At 33.5% G+C, this 27,585-nt stretch overlaps 5 protein-coding genes and 1 non-coding gene across 15 annotated transcripts in view; 3 read left to right on the top strand and 3 right to left on the bottom strand.

The window, feature by feature from the left end:
• LOC102672054 (serine/threonine-protein kinase SMG1) overlaps positions 1-4,772 on the top strand; it is a 15,571-nt gene extending 10,799 nt beyond the window's left edge. For 2 of the 3 annotated variants that reach the window (XM_006612686.2, XM_006612687.2), the window contains exons 14-16: positions 24-1,911; positions 1,993-3,018; positions 3,132-3,518. In XM_006612686.2, coding sequence (XP_006612749.1) covers positions 24-1,911; positions 1,993-3,018; positions 3,132-3,316 — 3,099 coding nt within the window. In that variant the 3' untranslated portion in view covers positions 3,317-3,518. Of the gene's footprint in view, positions 1-23; positions 1,912-1,992; positions 3,019-3,131 lie in introns of all 3 variants that reach the window. The other variant, XM_006612685.2, reaches the window with a different exon arrangement.
• A 695-nt stretch (positions 4,773-5,467) lies between these two features.
• LOC102672389 (TATA element modulatory factor) lies at positions 5,468-11,896 on the bottom strand. 7 transcript variants are annotated; one of them, XM_031509021.1, is made up of 12 exons: positions 11,671-11,894; positions 9,063-10,683; positions 8,696-8,915; positions 8,513-8,620; positions 8,118-8,396; positions 7,663-8,001; positions 7,325-7,537; positions 7,102-7,248; positions 6,635-7,027; positions 6,316-6,553; positions 6,078-6,201; positions 5,468-5,985 (listed from the first exon to the last, which is right to left on the bottom strand). In XM_031509021.1, the coding sequence occupies exons 2-12, from the start codon at positions 10,669-10,671 to the stop codon at positions 5,699-5,701; spliced, it is 3,957 nt and encodes a 1,318-aa protein (XP_031364881.1). In that variant the 5' UTR covers positions 10,672-10,683; positions 11,671-11,894; the 3' UTR covers positions 5,468-5,698. The 7 variants fall into 7 exon arrangements, with proteins under 7 accessions (XP_031364881.1, XP_031364882.1, XP_006612751.1 ...); XM_031509022.1 differs by having other exon boundaries at positions 8,519-8,620; positions 11,671-11,893; XM_006612688.2 differs by having other exon boundaries at positions 8,696-10,683.
• Positions 11,878-11,970, top strand: Trnai-uau. Its single transcript is given in 2 exon segments — positions 11,878-11,915; positions 11,935-11,970. It is a non-coding gene; the product is annotated as a tRNA-Ile (tRNA).
• Positions 11,971-12,981: 1,011 nt separating this feature from the next.
• Positions 12,982-14,809, top strand: LOC116185189 (IQ domain-containing protein K-like). Its single transcript, XM_031509026.1, has 4 exons — positions 12,982-13,977; positions 14,096-14,232; positions 14,369-14,498; positions 14,618-14,809. The coding sequence occupies exons 1-4, from the start codon at positions 13,729-13,731 to the stop codon at positions 14,714-14,716; spliced, it is 615 nt and encodes a 204-aa protein (XP_031364886.1). The 5' UTR covers positions 12,982-13,728; the 3' UTR covers positions 14,717-14,809.
• On the bottom strand, positions 14,533-21,714 carry LOC102676508. 2 transcript variants are annotated; one of them, XM_031509025.1, is made up of 10 exons: positions 21,577-21,707; positions 20,846-21,059; positions 20,591-20,761; positions 19,342-20,499; positions 18,414-19,103; positions 18,082-18,253; positions 17,651-18,008; positions 17,157-17,509; positions 15,441-15,667; positions 14,533-15,338 (listed from the first exon to the last, which is right to left on the bottom strand). In XM_031509025.1, exons 2-10 carry the CDS (start codon positions 21,053-21,055, stop codon positions 14,937-14,939), a joined length of 3,741 nt encoding a protein of 1,246 aa, XP_031364885.1. In that variant the 5' UTR covers positions 21,056-21,059; positions 21,577-21,707; the 3' UTR covers positions 14,533-14,936. The 2 variants fall into 2 exon arrangements, with proteins under 2 accessions (XP_031364885.1, XP_031364884.1); XM_031509024.1 differs by lacking the exons at positions 14,533-15,338; positions 15,441-15,667 and having other exon boundaries at positions 16,757-17,509; positions 20,591-20,719; positions 21,577-21,714.
• Positions 21,715-23,362: 1,648 nt separating this feature from the next.
• LOC116185190 (flocculation protein FLO11-like) lies at positions 23,363-24,178 on the bottom strand. The gene is made up of 3 exons (XM_031509027.1): positions 24,104-24,178; positions 23,707-23,976; positions 23,363-23,615 (listed from the first exon to the last, which is right to left on the bottom strand). The coding sequence occupies exons 1-3, from the start codon at positions 24,113-24,115 to the stop codon at positions 23,511-23,513; spliced, it is 387 nt and encodes a 128-aa protein (XP_031364887.1). The 5' UTR covers positions 24,116-24,178; the 3' UTR covers positions 23,363-23,510.
• Positions 24,179-27,585: the final 3,407 nt, after the last annotated feature.

A 27,585-nucleotide genomic window follows, 5' to 3' on the forward strand; every position in this document is an offset into this window, starting at 1 on the left:
CTATTATTATATTATAATTTTAGATGGCACTTTCTTCTGTACGTGGTCCACAATTAGGACAGTGGTTAGCAGAATTGGGAACTTCTACAAATCAAGAGGATCACGTAGTTTTTGATCTTGTTAAAGAATTCTTACAAAATGCTGGGCAAAGTCAAATGATCCTTCAATGTGAACAATCAGAAAATGAATTAACTCAATTAGCTACACAACAATCTATTTTAATTCGAAATTGTTTGGATTTATTGAGTCAATATTCAGCGATTTGCAGTCTGTATCCATTGAGTAATATGTCGCAACATCGTACGGTACTTTATCATGGTTGGGCTAATAAACTTTTAAATACTGGAAGTGTCGAAACTTGTCGCGAAGTTATGATGCAATTTGAGAATACCTTTGATCCAATAAAAAATCCTAACAATCAACAAATTCAACAAATAATAACATTTTCTTATCAGATGCAAGCAATTTTAAATGAAGCAAATGAAAGATTAAAAAAAGCATATGAAAGAATGGTTTCAGAAGGTTTACCAGATTCAGTTACTAGAATAGAAAAAACATATGGTGAATCAAGAGTACAAATTCAAAGCTTTTTGAGACGAGAAAAAGGAGCAGAAAAGGCACTTGAATGCGTTAATATAACTGCACTTTGTGCTCTAAATAAAAGATATTTAATTATGGAAGGTGCTGCTAAATGTGCAGGAGATTGTTTAGTTGATCTTACATCTAGAGAAGGAGATTGGTTTTTAGACGAAATGCGTTTAATGTCATCGTTAATTGCTGAACTCGTCAGTTTAATACCTGAAGGTCATAAAACAAATAATGATCCTAAAATATCTCTTATATTAAAATGTTTAAGAGGATCTGATTGTATATATAAAGGATTACAAGAACTTAATTATAATTTTCATACAATTATTTTACCTGAAGCAATGAAAACGATCATAACAGAAGAACCAACTGTAATTAGAATGATAGGAGAATTAACTGAAATAATTGTATCATCTGGTATATCTCTCAGTGAAATCTTAGGTCAATTGGAAATGCATTTAAGATTTACTGTTATGGAGATGGAAAGTCCTCATGCAATGATACAAAGTATTGTAAATAATATGAGATTAAGATTCGAAGCGTTATTATCTCGACCTGCCGAAATTCAGGAACCGAATCAAGATGAAACATTGACGCCTGGTCAAATGCTTTTAATGGGTTTCAATGGTTTGTTTGAAAAGCTTCAGATGGAAGGTAACGCGTTAATTGCTACTTTGAATACGCTGGATATACCTCCATCTTGGAGAAAAATTGATCAGATTCGGGAAGCAAAAGAAATGTCCGCACCTATATTCAATAAAACAGCTTGTCAAGTATTAGAGGATATATTTTTAGTTAAACGTTTGCACACTATACAAGAATTTTTTATGATGTGCAGAGATATTGCAACTGCATTCAAGGGCGGTTTAGCAAATATTTATGATGACGAAAGATTGAATAAACCTATAAGAATTTTTACAGCGGATTACGTGTCAAGACAGTTGCTTGGTGTTACCTCTCAAACATTAGCTATTGCACTTTGCTTTTTATTACAAAGAATGGGTTTAAGCGTAACTACTGAAATTGAACAGCGAGATATTGGAGCTGAAAGTAAAGTTTCTATAGAAGAGTTATGTAGAAAAGTCGTCGATCTTTGTTTGAAAAGAGGTTTCTTTTCTGGATCTGTTCTTGCTCAAGCTAGTGCACTTAGTAGTACTTTAGAAAGTGCTTGGCGAAGAAAACAGAGTGCCAAATTCGCTCAACAGTGCGTTGAAGTAGCTAGAGCTAGCATGCAGAGACTTCAGCTACAACTAACAGCTCATCACTGGTTACACGAAGACAGTTTATTGATTAGATCAAACGTTAATTTAATGAATCCTTTGAGTAAGTTCTTTTTAATTCCTATCAGAATTATGTATTTTTGTTTTTAAATATTTATATTATTCTATATATTTTTATTTTTAGATCGTTCTGGATTCATGTTAGAACTCCGAAAAACAGCAACAGCACTTTCTGCTTTACAATCTCGTGTATGCGAAGCACGAGATCAACAACAAAATTTGGTTTCTAGCGCAGTGCAACGATTGAAATGGGCTGCTGGAGCGAATCCTGCTCTCGGAGAAGTTATGTCTGCATTCGATAACGCAGTTCTTTCATCTTGTGAAAAATTAACTCGTCAACATAATCTTGCGACTAGCGTTATTAATACTTGTAATTCTATATTACATTATGAAGCTTTAAGAACTAGAACATCGGAAAGTGTGACACATGATACAAATTTTGTCAAACTAATTAAACATTGGGAAGAAAGTTGTATTTTGACGATAAATCTAAATATAACTGTAACCGCAATTGAAGAGAGCCTTGTCGAATTATTACATATGGAAAGCAATGTTGATATGAATTGGTTGAAGCAGGCCGAAAGATTTATCTCAGAGGCAATACTTGATGTACAAAAAAAATTACAAGAAAAACAAGAAGGTTTGCTTTCTGCTCAAGAACGTTTAAGAGAACAAGTATCAAATTTACAAAGTGTATTAACTGAACATCACAGATTAATGTCAGATGTTCGAATTTTATTACGCACTATGGTAAAACAAGAGAATATTGATGGCCTACAAGAATTTCTTTCTTCATATCGATCTTTCACAGAAAGTATATCGGCGATTGTAAAGGAACTTGAATCCGATAGTTTAGATGCAAACAGAGGAAGGTCAATTAAAGAAGAATTAGAGAATATGGCGACTGTAGCACCAAATTTATATAATGAATTATTAGAGTTTGCCAATGAAAAGAAAACAAATCCAAAAATATCTGAAAAACAAAGAGAAATAGATAAAGAAAAAGAAAGAGAACGTGAGCGAGAAAGTGAAACCGAAAATTTAATACTTGGTTCGATAAAGAAGAAAGGAAAATTAATGAGACAAGAGGGTGTCTGTTATAGTCCTAGAAAAGGAATACCACCAATTCGAGATCCAACTACAGGCAAAGGTAAGCTTAATTTAATTAAATATTTTTTATTTAAATTATTTAAATTTTTTTTTATTCCTTTTTCTTTTTTTTTTCTTTTATATATACATATATTTTTTTTCCCTTTTTTACAGCTGTTCAAGAGCGAAATGCGTATGCATTAAATGTTTGGCATCGTGTACGAATGAAGCTTGAAGGATGTGATCCTCATCCAACAAGAAAGTATACAACGGCTGAACAAGTGGAATATGTAATACGTGAAGCTCAGAGCACCGATAATTTAGCCCTTTTATATGAGGGTTGGACACCATGGGTCTGAAGGAAAAAAGATTGACGCATTCGCGTCGATGGTTTAATGCTCGTTAGACTCGGTACTCGACTTCGTACCGTTCCTCGCTCTATGCTCGATAGAGACAGCTCTCTGTCCGATCAGGTGTGAAGTACATCTTCGTTGCCACCTGAAAGAGAAAGTTCATGTCTGTAAGGATGCCGTTTAAGTTCGGCAGCGCGCACTTGCATACTGAGAAATTTTTGCGCGATTTACGATCGAACTTTGATTCTGGCACCGGTTCTATGATTATCTCAAAAATCTTTTGTTAACAATGCATACCATCTGATCCAAAGTTTCTTCTTTCCCATTTTCTGTCAACGTAATCTTTGTGTATTTTCCTTCATAAAGCAATTTTGTCTGGTCATAATAGACTAACATACAGTAGCCAAGAAACAAAAGAAACAGAATTAAAAGAAATATGCGCGCATATTATTATAGACAAAGCATCAGAGTATGCTTTGTCTAACATATTGAAAGTTGAAGGAAGAAAATATAAACCAACATACAATTTTGAATCAGAGACAACAATCTAATTACATATATTGCTTGAATGTTTAAATGTTGATATTAGATTTGGAAAAAATATAGAATTTACCGCATCTTTAAAATGATGAGAAGTAACAAGAGAAATTTTTGACAATGATGCGGAGGAGCTCGATAATGATTAACGCGTCGATGGTGACACGTTAACTGCCACACAAGTATTCATTCAAATGAGAAACTCTTTTTTTAATAATCTGTTATTTCTTATTTTTTTTTCTTTTAGCAAACGTATCGATTGGTTGAATTTTATGATTATAAATTAATCTTGGAAGAGAATGTATATAACATTCAAGAAAAAGACATATTTGGAAAATTAAAGCGGGACCAAGAACGATATGTCACTGTCGAGACGCGTATAAGGTAAAAGAGATTCATTATTGAGATGCTGGATGAAAAACAAAGCGTATTTTTCGTGTTCGTATTCGCTACTCGGTATTAATGTAACTCATCATGACCAGCATTTGTACTTTTTTTTCCTGAAGTGGGAGTACATGTTTTTCCAAAATTTCAATCGATAATTGTTCAAATCATACAATTTACTGTATTATGTTTATATTTGGTAGAATTCATCATATTCTTTACTGCAAGTTTATTTCACAAATATTATATAATATAATGTTCATAATAATCAGTCATCAATCTACAATAGTTTATAAGAAAGAGAATGTCGGGAAAAAATTATATTACAAATATATATGATACAAAATTTATTCTTTTTCATATTAAAATGTGATCAAAGTGATGCTTGATTATAGTTTTCCCTTTTTTCTTTTTTTTTTTTTTTCTTAAGGGAAAGAGGGAGAGAAAGAATCGTACATTATAATCAATAAAATTTATGGTATGTATAAAAATTATGAAAAAGATGTATTCCCTTTGGTTTAATTACACTTTTGAGAAACAATCATGTCTACTATTCATTTATTCTAGACCTCTATTTAATGTACAATGATTTTTTCTTATTCTGTCTTTTTTTTTTGATTATATATCATCGTTTGATGCTTGTCGAAATTATTTTCTATAATTTTCTCTTTTAATTTATTTTATTTCAATTTCCGAATTGAATATCTTAAAATACAGATTGTATATTTTTGTCTAAAATTTTTACCTTCATTTCTCCTATCTCGATTAAAATCATAAACTATTGTTATATCAGTGAAATAAAAATTATATATATATATAGGTTTTAATAAAGAAAAATTTTTCTTTAATAAATTATATTATAATTCAATTCTATATTACAATAGTGAAAACTTTAAAGTTATATTACATTTTATGTCACGTTTCTTTTACCCAAATTGTATACAGTATATGTATATGCATAAATGTACGCATAATGATTAATTTCAACAACTAATGAAATAATAATGATAATTGCAATATAAATCAAATTTCATATTGCATTTTACAATTTTATATAAAACTGATGATTTAATTAATCGAATTATTATTAACTTAAAATTCTAGCTAAATTAATTAATTTGTGAAGTAATGTAATTACAGAAATTCAAATCTGCAAATTTAATGAAAAAAAATCTCGAATTTTCTGAAAGCATTTTCTGTAAAATGAACGTTTATATAAAATATAAACAAACATAATTTTATTTTATTTAGTTAAATCTGAAACTTTAAATCTTTTAACTAATACAATTTCTCTCACATCAGTCTCTTCCTTTACTTCTCTTAAACTTCAACAACTTCATTACAACACAATGTAATATCATTAGGAAATTTATGATAATATTTATATCATTATGAAGTATTAATTTTTTCATAATTCTAAATTTATTGTATTGAATAATTTAATCAAATTTTATTTTACGAAAAATTTCAAGTATCTCGTTTTAAAAGTTGATCAATTTGAGTTTTATACATCTCTTTAACATCTTGTAGATCCAAACGCAATTCTTGATTTTCTTCCATTTTTTCACCATACATTTGTAATAATGCATCATATCTAGTTTGTATTTCTTGTAAACTTTCATTTAAAACTGCAACATTCATAACTTTAACATTTAATTCTTCTATTTTTAAAGTTAATGTAGATAATTCTGAATTTAACACGTCTCTTTCTATATTACGTCGCGATAATTCCCATTGAAGTTGTTGAATTTCACCTAAAAATTCAAGCGAATAATTAATACTTTCAATTTACCAAAATAAATATAGTTTACTATTAATATATATATGTATATATTTAAATATATACCATCTTTTTGTTTCAGTTGAGCTTGCAAATTCTCAAATATAGAAGTACTACTAGATCCTGCTCTGATACTATCAAATGTCATTGTATAACTTTCAGGTTTATTTTCAGCAGTAGAATTATATAACTGAAACAAAGAAAAAAAAAAGAAAAAAAATAAAAGAAATTTTTCAACATTTTATTTAAAAAAATAAGATGTGAGTGAGGAGTGAGATTGTTAATTAATGCGTATAGTTATTACCGGCCAAATACTGTCTATAGTATTTACAGAATCTTCTTCTGTGCTAGTGCTAGGGCTAAGTCGTTCATTATCTTCAATATTTTGTTGTTGCTCTGACATTGCATGATTTTTTCTTCTTTCTGCATCTGTAGCTGCTTTTTCTATAGATAATTTATTTTCTAACGCAACAATTTCTCTTTTTAACTCCATTATTTCTGCAGAGTGAGATTGTTCAAGAGTTTCTATCATTTGTCGCTGCCTACAAACAACTGTGTTTCCATCGATTTTTTCATTTACAATTAGACAAAATGTTTCCAAACCAAAGATCGCATTTTCTTACCGCATATTTTGTTCAACAAATTTTTCTTTTTGTATCACTAATTCATCATATAATTCTTGTAATCGCTTTCTTTCGTTTTCTTTAACAGTAAATTTAGCTTCTAATTGAGATATCTTTGACTTTAAATTAATATTTTCCTCTTTAAGATAACGATCTGTTTCGAGTAAATTTTCTATTTTTGTCTGCAACTCAATATTTTTTTCTGACAATGTTTTCTCCTGTTTCATAAAAGTATTAGATTTATGTAATAAATTTGCTTGAAGTTGTTCCAATTGTCTCAATAATGGTTTTGTGGCCATTGATACAGATTCTGAAAGTTCTTCACTTCTGGCTTCAGCCGCTTCTAAGCGTTTTAATAATTCGCTATTTTCATGCTTTAGAAATTCTTCTTTTCTATATAGAATATAAAAAAAGAGAAAATAAATAAATTAGGCATTATTTAAAATGAATAATAATTAGATATTTACTTAACATGCATTTCTTCAGATTCTCTTAATTTAATTTTTAAATCTTCTACTTGTGCAAATAATTGACACGATTCTCCAGCGTTAGTTGTTGCTTCTTTCAATTCCACTTCTGTTGCTGCTAAAATCTTTTTTGTTTCAGATAATTCCCTAAAAGATTATAATCTCATAATTATATATAGCTATAAATATTATATTATTATAAGTATTAAATTATTTTACTAACATTTTTGTAGTATCTAAATTTTTTTTATAAGTATCTGCATTATGCATCATATTCTCTAATTGTTTCTGTAATGTTGTTATTTCTTTCTCTAATGTTTTTGTTCGTGCTGTTAATGAATAAACAGCATCTATTTGAGATAATTCAACTTCTTCTTTTGCGCGCAATGATCTTTTTAAACGTTCTAATTCTGAAATTTGTTCTTCTATTTGTTCTCTGTAATAATTATGATATATATTGAATGTTGAAATATTATATATAATAACTTTTTAATAATATCTGCTATTTGTTTTTTTATTTTTTAAATTAATGAAAACAAAAGAAAGATGTTACTTATGTACTTTTGACTTTTTACTAAAGCATCATTTTCTTTTTCCTTAACACGTAATTTTTTAATAATGTTGCTATGTTGAAGCTGTTGTTTACTTAATTTTTCTCCTTCTTCTCTGAGTTCCTTAATAATTTCATCTTTTTCAGCATTTAAAGTAGACAATTCTTGAGACGATAAACGTGTAGCTGCTTCTACTTTCAACTGTTCCAAATTTTTTCTTAATGAATCTCGTTCTCGTATTGCTTGTTGAAATTTTCTTTCTAAGGCAGAAAGTCGTTGCGTATATTCATCAGTAATTTGATTTATATTTTGGTTTTGCTCTGCATGTTTTTCAAAGTTATCAAGTTGTCTATATAAAAAGGAAAAAGATATAAATAAAAAATTATGATAATATCATAATAATATTCTAAAGAAATAAAAGAATAACTATACATTCTTTAATCATACATACTTTTTTGAACTTACTTTTTCAAATTGTTATTTTGTTCATGCAATTCCATATTCATTCTACTAACATCAATAAGTTTTGATTCTCTAGCTTCTAATATTTCTGTCATTTCTTGTATACGTTTTAATAATTTTTCAATTTCAACATTTGCTTCATCAGATCCTACGCTAATTTCACTCAGTTCCCTTGAATGTCCTTTAGTTTTTAATGTTTTCAATAAAAGATCGCCGCCTTTTGCTGATTGCAGTTTTGCCAAATTCTGTCGTGATTGTATAGAACTTGAATCACCGTTTGGACTTTTTTAAAAAGAAATTATTTGCTATTAAACTCGGAAAAAATTGATTATAATTGTAAACTATATATACAGTTTTATAAAATAAAATTATACATAATTATTATTTTATAGTCATACCTATACCTGGATATAATTTCGATATCACTAGAAGTAGTAGTTTCCAATTCATCTCCACTAGTATGACCACTGGTTTGATCTGACCCAATTTTTACTAAATCAGATCGACTACAATAAATAAAATCAAATTTATATTTGAAATAATTATAATTATATTGTAAAGACTTATATATTAGATAATACCTCTCTGATGAAATAGGAGAATTTTCTCGAGGCATTTCCGTACCTTGTATTTCTGCCTCAATAATTTCACTTCCTTTTTCAATCATTGCATCTTCTAACATTGTCTTTACATAGGAACTAGAGTTTAAGGGTGCTTGTAAAACTCTTCCTTCTGATTTATGAATCAATTGTGGATTTTCTTCTGAACTACTCTCTATTAAAGTACCTTCACAACTTGAATCTGTTGAAATTAAGACTTGATCTGAAACTTCTATCTTTTCTGGTTTAAATAGATAAGTAATTTCAATAGAATGTTCTGCTTCTGCAGGTTCTATAGTAGAATTTATTAATCGATCGAAATTCTTTCGATCGGATTCAGATATTTTACCTGCTCCATCAAAATATTCTGGCTTACGAATCGGTTGTGTAGTAATTGCTTCAATTGGCAAATGTAAATTATGTTTTTCAGTTAAAGAATCAAGATTCAAATCAAGTTTTGTATCTGTATTAGCTTTTTTTAAAGTTAGTTTACTATCTAAACATAAATCATGTATTTTATCATTTGGTGAAACACTAGTAGGTATTTCCACTTTATTCTTCACTTGCTCTTTTTGCTGAAGTGTTTCTAACATTGTTATAACTGTACTTTCTGATGTAGAAGTATAAGAATCTTCTGCTAAGCTTACTTCATCTTTCTCATCAGTATAAGGTATTGTTTCTACATTTTCTGATAAAACTTTCATTGAATGTCCACTGGATAGACTTTTATGTAAATGTGATTCGATTCCTAGATATGTTTCTGTTGATGATTGTTCATCCATATTGCTTATATATAAATTTTCATGCAATGTTTTAACTTCTTCCATTGGAGATTCATATGGCGAAATATCAGAAGATGATGGATTTATCACATTTTCTTTACTTATAAGTTGTGGAACATTGATATCATCCCAACACGGAGTCACTGAATCATCCCGATCTAAAATAGATGATGAATCAGAATTTTTTTGATCTATGGGAGATAAATAAGGACTGGTATCACTTTTCCAATCTCCTAACACTTCCACAGAACTTGGGGATGTTACTAAACTATCTGGTAAAATTTCTACAGATTCAGAATTAACTTTAGTTCCTGTAGCTGGACTGGCTAGATTACTAACAGAACAACTGTCTGAATCGGGAGATGTAGTATATTCAGTATTCGATCGAGAACCAAGAATTTCAACACTTTCCAAACTTTTCTTATCATTTTCTGGAGATACAAAGGATAATCTATTGGATGTGGAGATAGGAGAATCTGAATCATATTCTCGAGTTTCTTTGTCTTCAAATCTCATTTTTACATCTTCCATTTTATTATTAATATCTTTCATTTCCTTTAAAGAATATTCTACTATTTTAGAATTATTTATATTACTATTTGAATCATTAACCTTATCATCTTTGGCAAAAGTTATACTTGTATCAATTGTTTCTAATGAAATTTGTTTTAAATCATTACATGTATTAACATCTTGACTAAGAACATTTTGATCATGAATATTTTTCTCTTTGCAAATTTCTGCTTGTTTAGGTTCTTTTCTAGGATTCAATGATTTAACTTTATAATCTTCTGAAAATGATGATGAAGATACAAGTTTTTTTTCATTTTCAATAGGTGTAGTTTGTAAAGATTTGGAATGAATATTAGCTTTTGCATTATGATCCATTTCATTAAATTTTGGTGATTCAAAAAATGATCCAGTAAAACTACCCCATATACTACTTGTAGCTTCTTGTTTGGATTCTTTCATTTTATCACGATGTGGCTGAACATCATGATGAACATCACTTTTTAATCCCCATGATGCAAAAAAATCTGATGTATCTTCCGTATGACTTTCCAATGGTTTTTGATCCTCATCTTTGATATCTAGTGCTTTATCAATTGTTTTCTGAGCTTCTTTCAAAGCAGACTTAGCCAAATTGGCAAATCCGGTGGCATCAAACCAGCTCATTCTTTATTATATCTAAGAAGTATATAATCATGATAAATATAAAAAAAATGAATAATACTAAAATAATGTACTTTTGTTAAACATTTATTATACTATATTAAAATTATATAAAAAATTATATTTATACAAAAAAAATTATATAAAATTTTACAAAGAAGAGAACAAAAAGAAAACAATATAATAATTAGAGGTTAGAATATATAAAATAATATTTATATTACATTTGACATTATTTTTCACATATACTTGAAAATCCATGTATATAATAAACTAAAAAAAAATTACACAATTTATAATTAAAATGAAATATAATGAGAAATGTGTTTGTATTTTCGTGCTAAAAATTCACGATAAGAAAGCAAAAGACACAGCGTTTAACACTATATTTTGACGTAACATTGTCATATATTATACTTGATATTAATTTAAAATTATTAACATTATCGTATTAATTTATTTTATGAAGAAAATATTTAATTATTAATAATATCAATTAAATAATTTAAGCAAGAAAAAAAATTTATTTACTTACAAATTTATATATACTTACATATTTACTTGCATATTGTTTTAGAAAATTTTGTAAAATATAAAATTAATGAAATTAAAAAAATAAAAAATTGAGAATAAAATGATCTTGAATTATTTTTATCACGAATTCATACTAATTATTACATTAAATGAAAATATTGATATACACACGATAACATATTCTATAAATATTCTTTTTATATAAATTATAATAATTAAATTAATCTATTTGTTAAAATTTATATATAAAAATATATAAAAAGAAAAGATATAGAAAAAAATAAAATTTATTAAATATTTGTGATAATAGCATACTTGCATTCTATTTCTCTTTTGGAATAATTTTATAAATGGTAAAAAATATTCGATACTTTTTATTAATTTTTAATATAATATTTGAATATTTCGATGTGCCAACAAGATATGCCTACAAATTATACTATCTATCTATTATGTATATGTACTTACACATGAATGTAGTTTATCGATGCTTTCAATCATAAAAAGTTTTTCTTTTCACAAGAACTATACATTTTTCTTAGTAAAATTTTCTTCTTTGACATCATAAACAGCAAACTATAGTTAAGTAAATGCAATGCTTTATAATATAATATATTTTTTCAATTCAATAATAGAAGTGCTGAAAATTGTTCTTAGAGAGAAATATTTTCAACAGCTCCAGTGGCGCAATTGGTTAGCGCACGGTACTTATAAGACAGTGAATCGTGAGCAATGCCGGGGTTGTGAGTTCGAGCCTCACCTGGAGCAGTTTTTTTTATTTCGAGATTATTTTCTTCATAAATTAACGATGTATTATTAATTGTTGAAAATATATTTTCGGTAAAATTATTTCTTAAAAAATATGTAAATGTATGGTTAAACGAAGATTTATATTAACAAAAGAAAATAACAACAAAAGGAGTTAATTACACAAATAATTTACTTGTATTTATTATTTCGATTTAATTTTATGAAAACCTAATTGGTAAATACCATGCATCTAATTCTGAACAAAGTTTCAATCCAACTGCAAATAATGCGAGAGATGTTAATGTACTTCTGATAAAAGAATCATTTTTTAAGGCACGAATAACACAGGAAAGTGAACAAGTACAAATATCATCGAAATAACTTGTACCCTTATTTAACAAATAAGAATCTATGATGCTTTGCCTTTCTTCAAGTTTGCGTATTCTATTCTCTATAGAAATCATTAAATATTTTAATACTTATCATTCAATAATAACAATATGTAATAAAATATACTTACTTCGCGATATACGACGAGGACAGAATGGATCACATTCCTCTGGAAATAATACAGGCTCTTCTTTATCCACACGCTTTATCTTTTTCATTTTTTTCACTTTTTCTGGAAAAATCAAAACGTTATTATATATTTTTCTTATTTTTTCTATTCTTTCACGTCTTTCTAAAAATTTAGCTATATATATATTTCGAATTCGATTTATCATTTTTCGATATATTTTTAATCATGTACATCGTAATTACCCTCGTCTATGTCCCACTGTGTAGCAGATTCTATATGAATTTTTGGAACTTCTGGAGGATATTCTTTTATAATTTCTGCGACTTCAGGAGGATATTCTTTTACAATCTCTGGGACTCCAGGAGGATATTCTTTTACAACCTCTGGGACTCCAGGAGGATATTCTTTTACAACTTCTGGAACCCCAGGAGGATATTCTTTTACAATCTCTGGGACTCCAGGAGGATATTCTTTTGCAATCTCTGGGACCTCAGGAGGATATTCTTTTTTAATCTCTACGACTTCGGGGACTCCAGGAGGATATTCTTTTTTAACCTCCGCGACCTCAGGAGGATATTCTTTTATAATTTCTGGTTCTTTTTTGATTTTAGGAATCTCTACCACATCTTCTTCTTTGATTGTAGGCTCTAATTCATAAAACTCCCGAAGCTCTGCTACTTTTTCTGGATCATATTCATATTCAATAACTCGTTCAATATCTGGTTTAATATCTGGTCTGATATCTGGTTTAATATCAGGTTTAATATCTGGTGGCTCATAAATTTTTTTATCAATAATTGGTTTTTCACTTGGAGGAAGATCTTTCTTTAAAATCCATGGTGCTTCAGAAGCTGGAAATTGTGTTAATTATTTTGAAGAGCAAAGATAAGTAAAAATATTTCAAATAAAGAACGATGAACATAAGCTATACCTATTTTTTTTAGTTGAATTTTTACCAAAGGACACCATGGTTTGCATGCAGGCATTTAGATTAATTTCATAAAAATCTTTAAAATTGTTTTAAAGATTTACAATAATTCTATCAAACCTTCCATAATAAAAATTTTGATCGAAAAATCGATCTTGCTGGTTATTTGACGGTTTGCTATATCATTAATGGTTGACAAATGATTTTCGTGTATTCAATTATCCCATTGCTCTCTCTTTCTCTCTCTGAATTATACCATACAATATTCGAATAGAAAAATATTTTTGATATAAATTGGTATTTTATACCATCGAAAGAAAATTGTGAAATGAATATTTGTGAAAAAGAATGTTTAAATGAAATATCTGAGTCAAGTTCGGTTACTGGCTCATTATTAAATAATTTTAATAATTGCGATTGTTCTAAATATTTAAAAAAAAAAAAGGAAAAGAAAATCATTACCCAAGAAAAAAATGATTTGTTGCCTTCAAATTATCTTGATCAAACAATATTTTCGTTGTTAATACCTGCATTGGAAGAAGCACTTATCGAAGCATCTAAACAAAATGTTCTTCGGGTATGTAATTTTTAAATTGATCTAATAATGATTTAAATCCTAATTTAAATTTAAATTTAAATTCGAGACTCAAATATTTAATAATACCTATAAATAGTTATAAATAAATCATCAATAGGTACAAAAATGTCGTTTTAATGGTATCGATTATATCGCAGAGATTCTGTGGAATCGTAATCCACGTCGTTCGAAAATATTTTCACCTCCTCTAAATGTATTCCAAATTCCATCATTTAAAGATTATTTGCGTCTTAAGTAAGTAAAAAATCTCAAATGCATATATACATATTTATATATATTTATATATAGTATATTTTATATATATATATATAAAATATACATTTTATTTATTTTATAAAAATTTTATACATTTTATTTATTTTATCTTTAGTCCTAGGCCATATTATCCAAAATCTTGGTTATGGTCCGAGGATAAAGCGGCATTGCACATACAAAGATACATTCGTGGTTGGCTTGTAAGAAAACGCACGGATGTTCAAGAAATGAGACAATTTTGGAAGGTTGGTATAATTAAAAAATAGAAATATATTTAAGATATAATTTTTTATTTCATTCAAACTTGTATTATATTGTATCTTATTTTAATTATATCAATTATTTTACATTTAATTCGTTACAGGATATTGCGATGAAAAATCTCTTTGACAAAAATGATATTCTACAATCTCAAAAATTTTTACGTATGTTTTATTTGAAATTTATATTAGTAATGATATGATTCTTAATATGGTATTAAGATTTTGTTTTTTTACAGATATTTCAGAAGATGAACGCGAAGCTTTAATTAAATGTGAAAAATATCGATCAATAGCACAAAAGTTGCAGGAGCAAAGAAAATCTTTTATTTAAAGATCATACTAAAGGGTAACATCCTAGTTAAAAAAATATTTTATTTTTATTATTATATTATAAGATTCGTTGAATATATAAAATTATATTCATGATATATTCTCTTGCTTAATATTTGTATATAAACTAGGACTTGCTGGTTTTCCTAATCCTATATCAACATTAACTGTAGGAGTTTCACCCTCTTCAGCGATTTTATAGTTTTTAATACCTAAAGGGGCATATTTGAGTTTCAATTTTAAATCGGAAGATTCTTTTTTCAGATTTTTTGTTTGACGTATTAATATTTCTTTCAAAAGAGGTGGAAAGTTTGTAGTTCTTGGCATGATCCTCTGTGTTGGTTGTTGAGTTCTGTTTATATAATTTGCCTCTTGATCTTTAGGAATCAATATATAATCTGGCTTATATGTCACTGTATCTATTTGTACAGGTGTAGAAAGCTTTTTACCTCGGAAAACTTGCTCGACCAATACTACAACATTTCGCGGATCCTAGGATATAGAATTTTTTTTATTGGCAAAATTTTGGCAAATTTTGTTTAAATTATTACATTATAATTATCGTATTAATCATTATAAGGAAGAAGAATGTACATGAAAATGTTTTGAAGTATCCGGTAATGCTGCAACTTTAAGTATTTTCATATAGGATGCTTCAGGATACCTTTGTTGAGTACTTCGTATTACCATTCTACCTACGCCATTGTTCTTCAAATTTCCTAATATTTCCCACAATGGTTTGCCTTTCAAAGAATGCGTTCTACCAATATATTTTATCACCATATTTTGACCACTCAGTACGTTTTTGTTTTTAAAATCGGCTAATTTCTTTTTCACTGAAATAAGGTTAGATTTCTTGTTAAATATAAACAAGGAGAGTAAATAGTAGAAGAAGGACAGATATAAGACAAAAATTCAGAAACCAGCGCCATCTTCAGAATGTCGCAAATGAAATACATAAAGAAAGGATAGTATATAATAGAAAAAGGATAGAGATAGAATAAGAATTGATTATCAGCGCCATTTTCTGAATGCTAAAATATTTTCTCGAAACAAGATAAGAAAAACTAAGAATTGAGGATTAGCGCTAGTCTTGAATGCTGAAAATATATTTCTAGAAATACTCAAAAGATGGCGTCGGTCTTTAATTTTAAGTAATTTTGTACAATTTTGAAAGACACTTATAATTTTCAAACAAAAAAGAATAATGAATCACAGTTAATTTCAAACTATTTATAAGTGTCACAGCTTTAATTTGTATTCTTTAAAAAATAGAAAATTTTATTCAGAAGTCAAAACATTTGTAATTTTTTATTTTATTATATGACTATTAGTGTTGTTTGCTTATACCGCAAAATAGTAGTGTAAATTTTTTGAATAATTTTCCAAATATTTTTCTAATTTTTAACAGAAGAAAATATATAAATATAATTAATATTAATAATAATAATCCCAAAATATTTTAATTTTATAATTATAAATTATAATATTTTATAAATATATATATATATATATATAATTATAAACTTTAATTTGAGCTCTTGAAGATTAAAAAATTTAGTTCAGAAGTCATGAAAATAGTATTTTTTATTTCTTGTTCTTACATAATTAATTTAATTTATTTATCGTAACATGGCTATAGTGTTTTCTTTAATTTTGAAATATAATTAATTTAAAAATTTAATTTTTCCTATAAAATTAATTATCATATTATAATTTAGTATTTGATAATGATGAATAATATATTGTTTATATTATCCAGCAAATTAATTATAGATATAAGACATTTTTTTTTAAATGTAAATTAGATTTTTTGTTTATATTAAAAATTTAATTATGATGCAATATAAATTCATATTGAACAATGATTAATATTTCTAATAAATAAAAGAAAGTAATGAGAAAGGAAATAATGAGATTATACAATGTTTATTAGAACAAAATATAACAAATATATTGCAAATAAAATGCAGTACTTAACGATCCGAATTTACTTCGAATCACTACTCACGAAAAAAACGATAATTATCAATCGTTTACAAAATAATAATTATAATTAATTTACTTAGTATACTATATCTTAGCATACATTCTTATAACATTATAAATTATAATTATATTATAAATTATAATTATCGTAAAAATCTTTGAATCTTCGAGTTATGATGAAATTGTATTAAAATTATAATTAAAAGTTCAATTGAAACATAACAAAGTGGATGTGTTTAAATAAAATCGAAATAATGAATGAAATTATATGATCCAAATATTGGAGGTAGCGAATGATTTTTTTAATAATGAATCAATAACGATTAATAATTTGTTGAATCCAATCAAGATAATAAGAAACACGAGCATAAACTCCAGGAACACCAGGTTGTCCACAACCAATGCCCCATGATACAATTCCTGCCAACTGCCAACGACCATTTCGTTCGCAAACCATTGGTCCACCACCATCACCTTTGCAAGCATCTTTTCCTTCTTCTCCGCCAGCACAAATAAATCCAGGATGTAAATTGAAACCTGGACCTAATCTTGTTCGTCTCATTTGCTGTTCACAGGCTTGGTTGCTTATCACAGGGACATCAACCTCTTTTAAAATATTTTGATACTTTCCAAAATCTCCGAATGCATCTTTACCCCAACCAGTTGTCCAGCATCTATATTATTCCCACAATGAAAAATTAATTTTGAAAGAACGAAATTACGAAATAAGTGAACTTTGAAGAACGAAATAAGTGAGTAAATATAAATAATGTAAAAAAAGTAAGTAAATAAATAAATAAAAATAAAATGCTTACCTGCTTCTAATGAAATCATCGCGTTTGTCCGGTAAACAAGCAGGACTAATGTGTGGATTCTTTTGGAAATCGACTTCATGATTTATTTTCAATATCGCGATGTCGTTATAAAGAGTGCCGGCATAAAATTCTGGATGCACGTGGACATTTGTTACATCACGTTCTATATAGGGATAAAATTCAACATCGTGATTTACATCCCATTCTCCTAGTCGAACGCGAAGATCTCGTGCCGCATAAGTTTTTACACAATGAGCCGCCGTGAGAATATGTCGAGGAGAAATCAGAGTGCCACCGCATACGTATACACTTTCCGTTGGATCTTTTTTCAGTATCGCTACTTGCCAGGGATATTCACCTATCGAATATAAGTGAATTAAATCTAATTGTTGGCTTTACACGAGATCGAGATTTAAAAATCTATTTCTTACCGAATTCAGCATCACCGTCAACGTAAGAAGGAGTTTTAATTCTTCCATTGATTCCTTGAGTATACCTGATTCCGCACTGACCGGGTCGTGGTTTTCTCGATGGTTGCCTTTGCGGACAGCAAACATAACCTGGACCACAAATTCGAGCTGATCCAACGCCTGCGTATTGTCTCTGTTAAAAAAATCAAATTTTTATATATATATATATCATGTCAGAAGTTTAACTATAAATGAATTATATCTATTTATATATATATACTGCGTGTATAACATATCAAATGTTTAAAAATTTTGTCTCCTTGATTTATTCAATTTCGATCGCCAATATTTACCTTTGTTATACGTTTCGTTTCCATTCTCGCTTCAGACTGTATGTCACGCTTTCTTCTATTCGGAAATAAAACTTTGCCACCAGTTTGTTTTGGAATCGTAGATCCATTCGCATGATCGATAGATATTTTATCATTGTTACGCGCGATACCATGATAATTATCCTCGTAATCGTAATTGTAATCGTAATCGTCATCGTCATCTCGATAGTAATCCGAATATCGATGGGGATAAAGTGTCTCACGATGACTCGTATAACGATGGAATAAAGGATCGTGTGGGTTTACGTAATATGGTTTCTCGTAAAACTCGATAGGTTTGAGGGGATAATAATGCGGCGCATACGAAGGTCCATAACTTTCGAACAGCGTTTGCTTCTTGTGAGAGAGCAGATGCCCGAGTTTCTGCACGATATTCCGATTAGGCGTTACGTGAAAATTGACAAACGGTTTTACCACTTTTTCGCCGTATTCGTCTTTGGTGAATTGTACTGCAAGCAGAGGATTCACGGAGACCAGGCCTAAATCTATGCCTTGATCGGTCGAACCGTACCCTCTGTATGGATTTACCAGGACATTGCTACCGTAAGGGTTGATCGGGTACGGGCCACCGGTTTGCGGTAGACCGAAACTGATTCCCCAGGTCGGCTTGAGGTTTAATTTCGAAGAGTCCAGATCGCTAGCGTCGAGTCTCTGCAACCAGAGAGTCGAACCAGTCGTGGATAGAGACCGACATACCTTCCGTATTTTGCTATTTCGTTACGCTATTCGATATTCGTTCGAAATTATAACTCGTATAAATATAAAAACCCGGGACCCTGCCCTCTGACTTTCGCTATTCGAAACGAAACGACGACGACAATATCAACGATTCTATCTAGTGGTTAACTTCTAATAAGTAAAAAAAGTAACAAAACTTGAACATTCTTACCCCTTCACCATTAGACTTCTTTCTTCCTTCGATGTTTACCGATTCGCCATCAGTCGTCGTCGTCGTCTCCCTCTTGTTTCGAGCCTTGTTCGTTTCCTCTGTTTGCTGCTCATCCTTCCGTGTAATAGTTTGAAAATCGTTCGACCCGACGGTAAACGTTTCGTTCGTATTTTTTTCTATCACCACCGCGGCTGTGTCCTCCGTAGATTCGGCCTCGATATTCTTGTTCAGATTTCGAGGATCGATGGGAAGGAATAAATCGTCCTTACGACCTGCTTGTTCCCTTGGGCACTGTCCGTACGGTACACAGACGCAATCCTCCGTATAAAAATCATTGTCGAAGCCTTCGTTGTTTCCATAATAATAACTGCTAGTCGATCCAGAAGTAACGTAATCGTTGGAAGACGATTGAACGGCGTTAGGAGAAATGTAGTTGCCCGGTGAAAAGTATTTGCCAGATTTATAACCGTCCGCCTTAGCATGCAAGTCAAAGTCTTGCATCGGTTTCTCGTATACGGGATATCTTTCAGCGTAGCTACTCGCCGACACGGAACCATCGTTGCTCGTTGTCCCTTTTACTTTGAACGCCTTTTTATAATCATCCAAGTCCTGAAAACCGGCACCGAGCACTCCAGAGTTGGGAATATCGTAACTCGTTCCTATATTTCCAGCACCGTAACTAAGAGACGAAGGGACGCCACCGATCGTTGCGCCACCATTCGCGTGATGATAATGATGATGAACATGTTGCTGAACGGTTTCCGAGCCGATCGTCGGTCTCAACGCGATCTGCTTTTTATCGATCAATTGACCGTTGCCTGCGAATTCGAAATTTTCGTTCGCAACTCCTGCCTCGTATACAGGTCTCGACGAGAATGAGGGATAACCAGGTTTCTTAAACGCGGGATAAGAAGAGGAGGAGACAAATGAAGGTGGATGAGGCGCACCACCAATTCCGTAAATCACTTCTGGCGGTGGTGATCCGGAGGAAATAAATCCAGGCGGTCTTATGGCAGGCGTGTATGGTCGTTTCACAGGTATGGCTGGCAGAGGTCTGCCGACAGGTTTGATAGTTACGGGTTGAGCGTAAATTATATCTTGCGGATATATCCCACGATGAGGAGAGTAATACGGCCGACGTCCCTCGATATTGTCGCACTAAATAATTCGTATTTTCATTTTTACGGGTCTTGTTTTTTTTTTTTTTTTCGATCGAGTTTTTATTTAAATCCATCCAGAATACACTTACGTTCATTAATCCTAGAGAGCACAGTTTATCCCTGATGTACGTACGAGCGATCGTTTCGTTTCCCAATTGAAGTGCGTTCTTCACCTCCGGGTCTGCGTACAATTGATCGAAACCCTCGACGTTGCGACCCTGCCGATTAGACACGAGAATTTCGTCGATCACCGATTCTACCTATAGAAGGCACATCGTTTAAAATAATACGATCGTTATAATTATAGAGAGAGATCATCGTAAGAACTTTCTTAGTCTACTTACGGATCGTTGCTCGTTGGGAGGATTGACGATTTCTATGTTCGAATTTACATCTCCATCGCTGTCTAAAGTAGCTCTTTTCCCTTGTGCCTCACTTTTGCCCGGATTCTCGGGATTATCGGCTTGCCATGACCATTCACCGGGATTATTCACCGGCATTTGCGTCGCAAAAGTGTGAACGACTATTCCGAGTAACCAAACGAACCTCAGCATTATTCTAAGGAGAAAAATCGACGAAAGATTGTATTGTGTCGTTTCTCTTTCTCTTTCCCGTCGAACGATATTAACTCGTCCGATAGAAATTTTTTAAAGAGCGAGGAAAGAGCGAGCGGCGACGAAAGATATTGGAACAATAGTGAAGACCGACCGACAAACCTCAACCGAACGAAAGCGAGAGGATGTTGGGAGAAAGTCGCCAAGCAGGTCTTTGCGCGTCTTTTACACGCCTACGTAGGAAACACATGTTTTCCAAGTACGTCTTCTTTTCGAAAATTTTCGACTTGGGTGAAAGTTGTTGCGTAATATTTGCGCGGTATTTCCACGTATCCCTACTTCGTTCGACGAATATTAAATATGGAATGTATATGTATAACAATGCTTCTGATTAAAAAAAATAATCCAAAATTTTAAACTGTCTGTGTTAAGTGTCTGTGTAAAAGTGAAAACGAAAACGGGAGAAAGTTGAGGAGGAAAGTCAAAAGTGAAGGACGAAACGATCTTGGTTTAATTCTTACCTTATCTTCTTCACGTCGCAACGAAAATTTATCCAAGATTTTTTTATAATCCGCAACTTGACAGCGAAATGCGTCTTCGACGAATCGAGTTTCGCTCTCTAACCAAACGCTTTCTCCATGAACGAGGTTACTCTGTGCGTTCACCGATGCTATTCGTATCTTATATAGACGTCCCTTTCGGAGATGCTGAGACCCCAACAACCAACAACCCACTAGTGGGGTATGGGCTTGTGACTCACGCTTGCCGGACATCCGTTTTGAATAGGTTCTTCGAGTCGCGCCGAGTATTCTTTCAGCTCGCGTGAAATTCGCGCCACACCACGTGCTTTTCCAATTCAACACGCATCGGATCGCGTAATACCCTAGGTCATATTCTCCTTTTATTTCGCTATGAAAAATACAAAAAGCGACGAATTATCATTTTGAAATGATAATATATATATTTACGTATTTTTCGTAAATATATTCATGGGATTTTTCGCCGATAAATAATTGTTAAGCAAAGGTCAATGAATTCAGTTTTTCACATTTCGTAGCGCGGGGAATGACGTTGATGCAGATCGAGAATATGTATATTATATGTATAATATAATGTATGCATATTATAAAAGTTTAATTTTGTTAATTAAAGAAAAAAAAAAAATAAAAATTCAGCGGTGGATCGGGGTCGAGAGACGGATGACGCGACACGAGCGACGTAGGTGCGTACAAATCTACGCAACCGTATTGCATAACTGGGGATTTTCGTTAATAGCTTTACGTAACGTCATCTATAAAGTCTCCTCCTTTATAAACAAGAGTTAATCTAAAATCAACGCATAATTTGATCGGATTAATTATCGAAAGAGATAACTTAACTCCGCTCGAGATTTCGAATAAAATTAAAAATAGAAAAAAGTTTTATTTCATTCAAGTTTATTAGATATTCTAATACAATTTAAATATATATATCTAAACTCGACGTTATAATTATTGAATCGCGAGAAAGCATTATAAGAAAGTTAACAATTTCTCCTCCTATTGCCTTGAAAATGGGAAAGTAAAGGAGCGATTGATTCAACTACGAAAACGTTCCGTGTTTGAAAGCTTCGAATTTTCGATACCGAAAATGTGATGTTGATGAAATTAAAAAAAGTTAAGCTGTTTTCGAACGCCTCTTCAATGTACCATTTCCGCAGCACTTCCGTTCCTTTATAATGCTTTCGAGATCCGGGAGAAAGTGTGTTCCTCTGTTGTTTGTTCAAGAGAAAAAAATTGATCAACTTAAATGCTAGATCGTATCGATATATTAAATTTGTGCGAGTTCGACAACAGTAAAGATCAAATTCGGATTAATTTGCGAACAGTTGTGAAATGTTGGAAACGGATACGATATTGCATAGATGATTACGTAACGCGGATTTTCCACCCTCTCTCTTTCTCATAACCCTCAAGATTTTACGCGTGCCAACTGATCAATCGACTTCGATTCACAGTGAAATCGCAATCCGCTTGCATTTTCGAAAGTACTGGGGAAAACCAGAGGGAAAAGGCAAGAGGCAAATATCGAAATCGTTACGAATTATATTTACACCGAAAATTCTTTTTTCTAAACATTAAATTAAAGATTACGTATTATCATAGATGAATATTATTATTCCTCGCGCATCGTTTTCATATGACACGCCTGAAAGAGTTGGCGCAGAGAAAGCGATGTCTATTTTCACTTTCGATTTCGATTCACGTTTAAGGAAGTGGGCAAGGAAGGGAGGTACGAATATTTGAACGAACATTTTGATTTTACGAATTGATATTTAACTATATATTTCGTGGTTTGCCGAACAAATTTATCGATATAAGATACATGAGAATAATCTATGAGAAGGGAGAAGTCGTATTCTGCACGTTGGTACTGGCTAGATCCAGTTACCGCCCGAATCCAAGAACGAGTGACGTCAGTAGATAATACGATAACCGTGCTGTTCGATCGAGTAAGTGGAAGGTGCTGCCGCCACTTCTATCGGAGGTAAAACTGGCAAGGCGTAAGCGTACGCCGAGATCTGGAAAAAAGGAAACAGAGTTACCTTGCGCGTGTAACAGAAACGAGAAACGATTGGATGAGTAGCTGCTCGATCGAACAACTTTACAGACCTGTAAAGGTGAGAGAATGGGTGCCGCGGCTAGTGGTGTCGCCAGGGGTGCCAAGTTGGCCAGTTTGGTCGTGGAGGCTGGTGTTTTTACGTCGGCCATCATGCTCAGAGATTTGGCAGATGCGGATGAGAGTGGCGGTGCCAACGTTGCGGCTGATTCGGAAGAAATCGGTAATGCAGGCAGTGTCGGGATTGGCGGACTCTCCGTTTTAGCTGGTAACGAGGACGTTGGAGCGGCGTCAACCGTGGCGATCGCGACAGCGAGAACGACCTGAAGGAATCGAGGATTTCTTTTCTTAGGGGGAGGTTAACGCGAAAATTATTATATCTACGAGATCCAAGTAAATGATTCGCGTAAAGAAAAAAAAAAAAAAAGGAAAATTTTTCGTTTTACTCACGAATTTCAGCATGATGAGATTTGCGCGCACAAAAGCTCGTTTATTTCTGACCGTGGATCGAGGGGAATCTCTCCTACTTATAGAGATCTTGGAGGTGCCGTAAAAAGGAAACCCGTCTTCGTTCCTTACACATGTTTGTTGTATTCCTCTTTGACTTCAGGGGCGGGACTTATCCTGTAACGTGGCTTCACCTTGAACGGGCGTGCATGAAAAATCTTAGGGAATATTTTTTTCCCCGACTACCAGCTCCACCAGAAAAATTGACCAGAATAAAGAACGGGAAGGATTTCGATCGAAATTTAATTAAATCGGTGCAGGCAGCACGATCGAATGTAATCGCTGCTCGATACGCTGCTGAAAACTCTTCTATAAGAGTTAAGATGTAACGTTTAATTTTAGATCGAGAGAATCCTTCACAAAGGACAAAGAATAGAACGGAGAATAGAATTGTCGAGGCACGAAAATCGAAACGTAAGCTTGGACGGAACGAGTATCGCGTGGATTGATTGACATAAGCGGGCGTCGAAAACTTGTGACGTAATATGTTGCCATTGAGTTATAATGAAAATTGTCTTCCATCGAAAATCGATTCAACGATGATCGATACGTTGAACCGATATAAAAAGAAAAAAAATAATAAATAAAATTCTGAAAATTCGCTTTCAACAACGCTTAACCGCGTAAAGTTAAAAGTTTTGAAAAAAATAAAACATCGAGATTTTGCGTAAAATCCTGGTGTCGATGCACCCACGTGAAGAAGGGATAAGGGCGGTACCTGTTCGGACGACAAAAATCCACTTGGCGATTGTAACCGGTTCGCAGGGCGATCTAGGTACATATTTCGCTCGTCCTTAAACTCGAGGCCAAGGAACTTTCTAGAATGCTCGAAGGATTAACCATTTTCTCCCTAACATTTTATCCCTAAATTTTCTCATCTCGTAAACTTATCGATCTCAACAGTTATTTACATAGATGGATCGATCTCGAAATTAATAAATTTCGAAAAATAAATGAAAGAAAGAAAAGAAAAGAAAAAACAAATACCAGGAAACAATGGAAAGAATCGGGTAATGACAAAAGACGCATAGGTGAATGAAAATTAGCAAAAATTTATTGACGAAAATTAATAGTCGACAGCTTTGATTTTCGAATCATGTCCGATTCCAGGTGAGATGATCGGGAGGGGGAGGAGAATACCGCGATTGGGAAAAGCACGATCGACTAGAACGGCTGAGATGCGGAGACGTCGCAGTTGCGTGGATTCAGTACGTGGCGACGACCGGGGCGTGAGCGTACACGGCCGCGGCTGGTGCAGCGGCGACGAGCGGTGCGGCTGTCTTGACGACGGCGGCGGTGGCCACGGGGGCGGCGCTGTCGGGAGCTGCCGCAACGAGCGGGCTCTTCACCGATACTGTGTAGGTGTTGGCGTAGCTGGTGGCGACCGGAAGGGTGTGAGCGACCGCGGCCGGGGCAGCGGCGGCCACGGGGGCGGCGTTGTAGGGAGCTGCCGCAACGAGCGGGCTCTTCACCGATACTGTGTAGGTGTTGGCGTAGCTGGTGGCGACCGGAAGGGTGTGAGCGACCGCGGCCGGGGCAGCGGCGGCCACGGGGGCGGCGTTGTAGGGAGCTGCCGCAACGAGCGGGCTCTTCACCGATACTGTGTAGGTGTTGGCGTAGCTGGTGGCGACCGGAAGGGTGTGAGCGACCGCGGCCGGGGCAGCGGCGGCCACGGGGGCGGCGTTGTAGGGAGCTGCCGCAACGAGCGGGCTCTTCACCGATACTTTGTAGGTGTTGGCGTAGCTGGTGGCGACCGGAAGGGTGTGAGCGACCGCGACCGGGGCAGCGGCGACCACGGGCGCGGCGTGGACGGCTGGTGCCAAGAAGCCTGGTGCTGGTTCCGGTGCTGGAGCGGCCAGGGCGCAGGCGAACAGGGCGAACAGAGCGACGAATTTGTACATGGTTGCTGCAGTCGTATGATTTCTACTCGACGAGAGAAAAACGGCTCGAGAAATTCGTACTGGGAATAGCGGCTGAGATCGCTGACAGTCGAATGATGCTTGACCAGTCGAGCGGCTGCCCTTTTATTCGTCCGACTTGACCTCTCCCACCCAAGAACGCGCGCACTCCATTCCATCCGATTCGACCCGGCTTCGTTTCTCGAACGAACGCTGTCCTCTACCACTTACGCGTTTTACCTTCAACGGCTCGGCGTTGTATTCAGGGTCCTTGCGTTTTTCGCTTCGTACCTTCGCGCGCGTGGAGAGAGCATTGCCAAGGCCTTTCGCGCGCCTCGATCTGGATCCGCGTGCTCGAAAGATCCTGGTCGCTCTCTTTTTCGATACCCGCCCGATAACAACTGATCTCCTCGTCTCGTCGATATACGAAGGGAGGGGGAGAACGAATTCGCGAACGAGTATAGCACCGTAAGGTATCGTAAGAGGTACGGACAAATGTCTATAATGGTCGAAGCCCACTTGTATTTCGAGATAATTTCTACTAATTAACCGACCGTTCGTTAATTAATAATACGCGCGAATCCCCGTCTCGTAATCAGATCTCTATTTCTACGTTAACGTAACGCTATCAATACCGATGCGATCGAAGTTAATACCGATACCGATTACGTTATACACATAGGCTTTTTTACTTGGAACGGCGATTAGATTGAGTAACGATTGGTAATCCGTGTTTTAACGCCCACTTCGTTACTTCGTACCGAAAATGCATCGAGGCGCGTCGTTTAGAAATAACAATTCGTAATTAATTTAGGATATTTACTCGTTTTTCGGAATGAAAAGAAAAAAAACGAAAAGAAAGAAAAATCGAATTACGAAAACGAAGCGATCCAACTTGACTTCGCATGGCGTGCTCTGATAATTTACGAGGCGGTCGTGTTCTTTCCGGAATCGGTCCACCTCGTATCTTTCCTCCTTTCCCTTTCCCTCGTTTCGTTAATCTTTTTTTGTCATACGCGACTGACTGGTCGCGTATTTCGCGGCAAGGTCGCGTTTCGTAAATGCCTCCCCCTCCCCCCGCTCTTCACGTCGTGGTGAACGCCGTCCAACGACAAAGTTCGTCCTCCACGAGCTTACACTTTTTTTTTCTTTCTTTCTTTTTTTTTTTTTCTTTTTTTTATCTTTCATTTTCTCCCGTTTTTTCGTCCTTGCTCGTTTCTCTGCAGCTTTTACGAGAATGGAAAGATCGGCGGAGGACTCCGACGCGAGATCGCCGATAACCATGAGCCTAGGCAACGCCCAAATCCGGAAGGCCTTGGCCTCACGTCGGATATCGTGCAAAGACTTTCGGATTACGGCACCACCAGACAGGATTTTCGAGGCTCTCGTCAAAAGTTAACCAGTCGGTCGTTCGAGAAGGGGGATGCTCCGCTATAAAAGTGGCCGCCATCGTTCGAAATCGAATCACTCGAGGTTTCATAGAGATCGAGTACGATATATTTTTAAACAGAAAAAGAAAAAAAAAAA

Source organism: Apis dorsata, unplaced genomic scaffold (assembly GCF_000469605.1).
Source record: "Apis dorsata unplaced genomic scaffold, Apis dorsata 1.3 scaffold_118, whole genome shotgun sequence".
In the NCBI taxonomy this organism is placed as follows: Eukaryota; Metazoa; Arthropoda; class Insecta; order Hymenoptera; family Apidae; genus Apis; species Apis dorsata.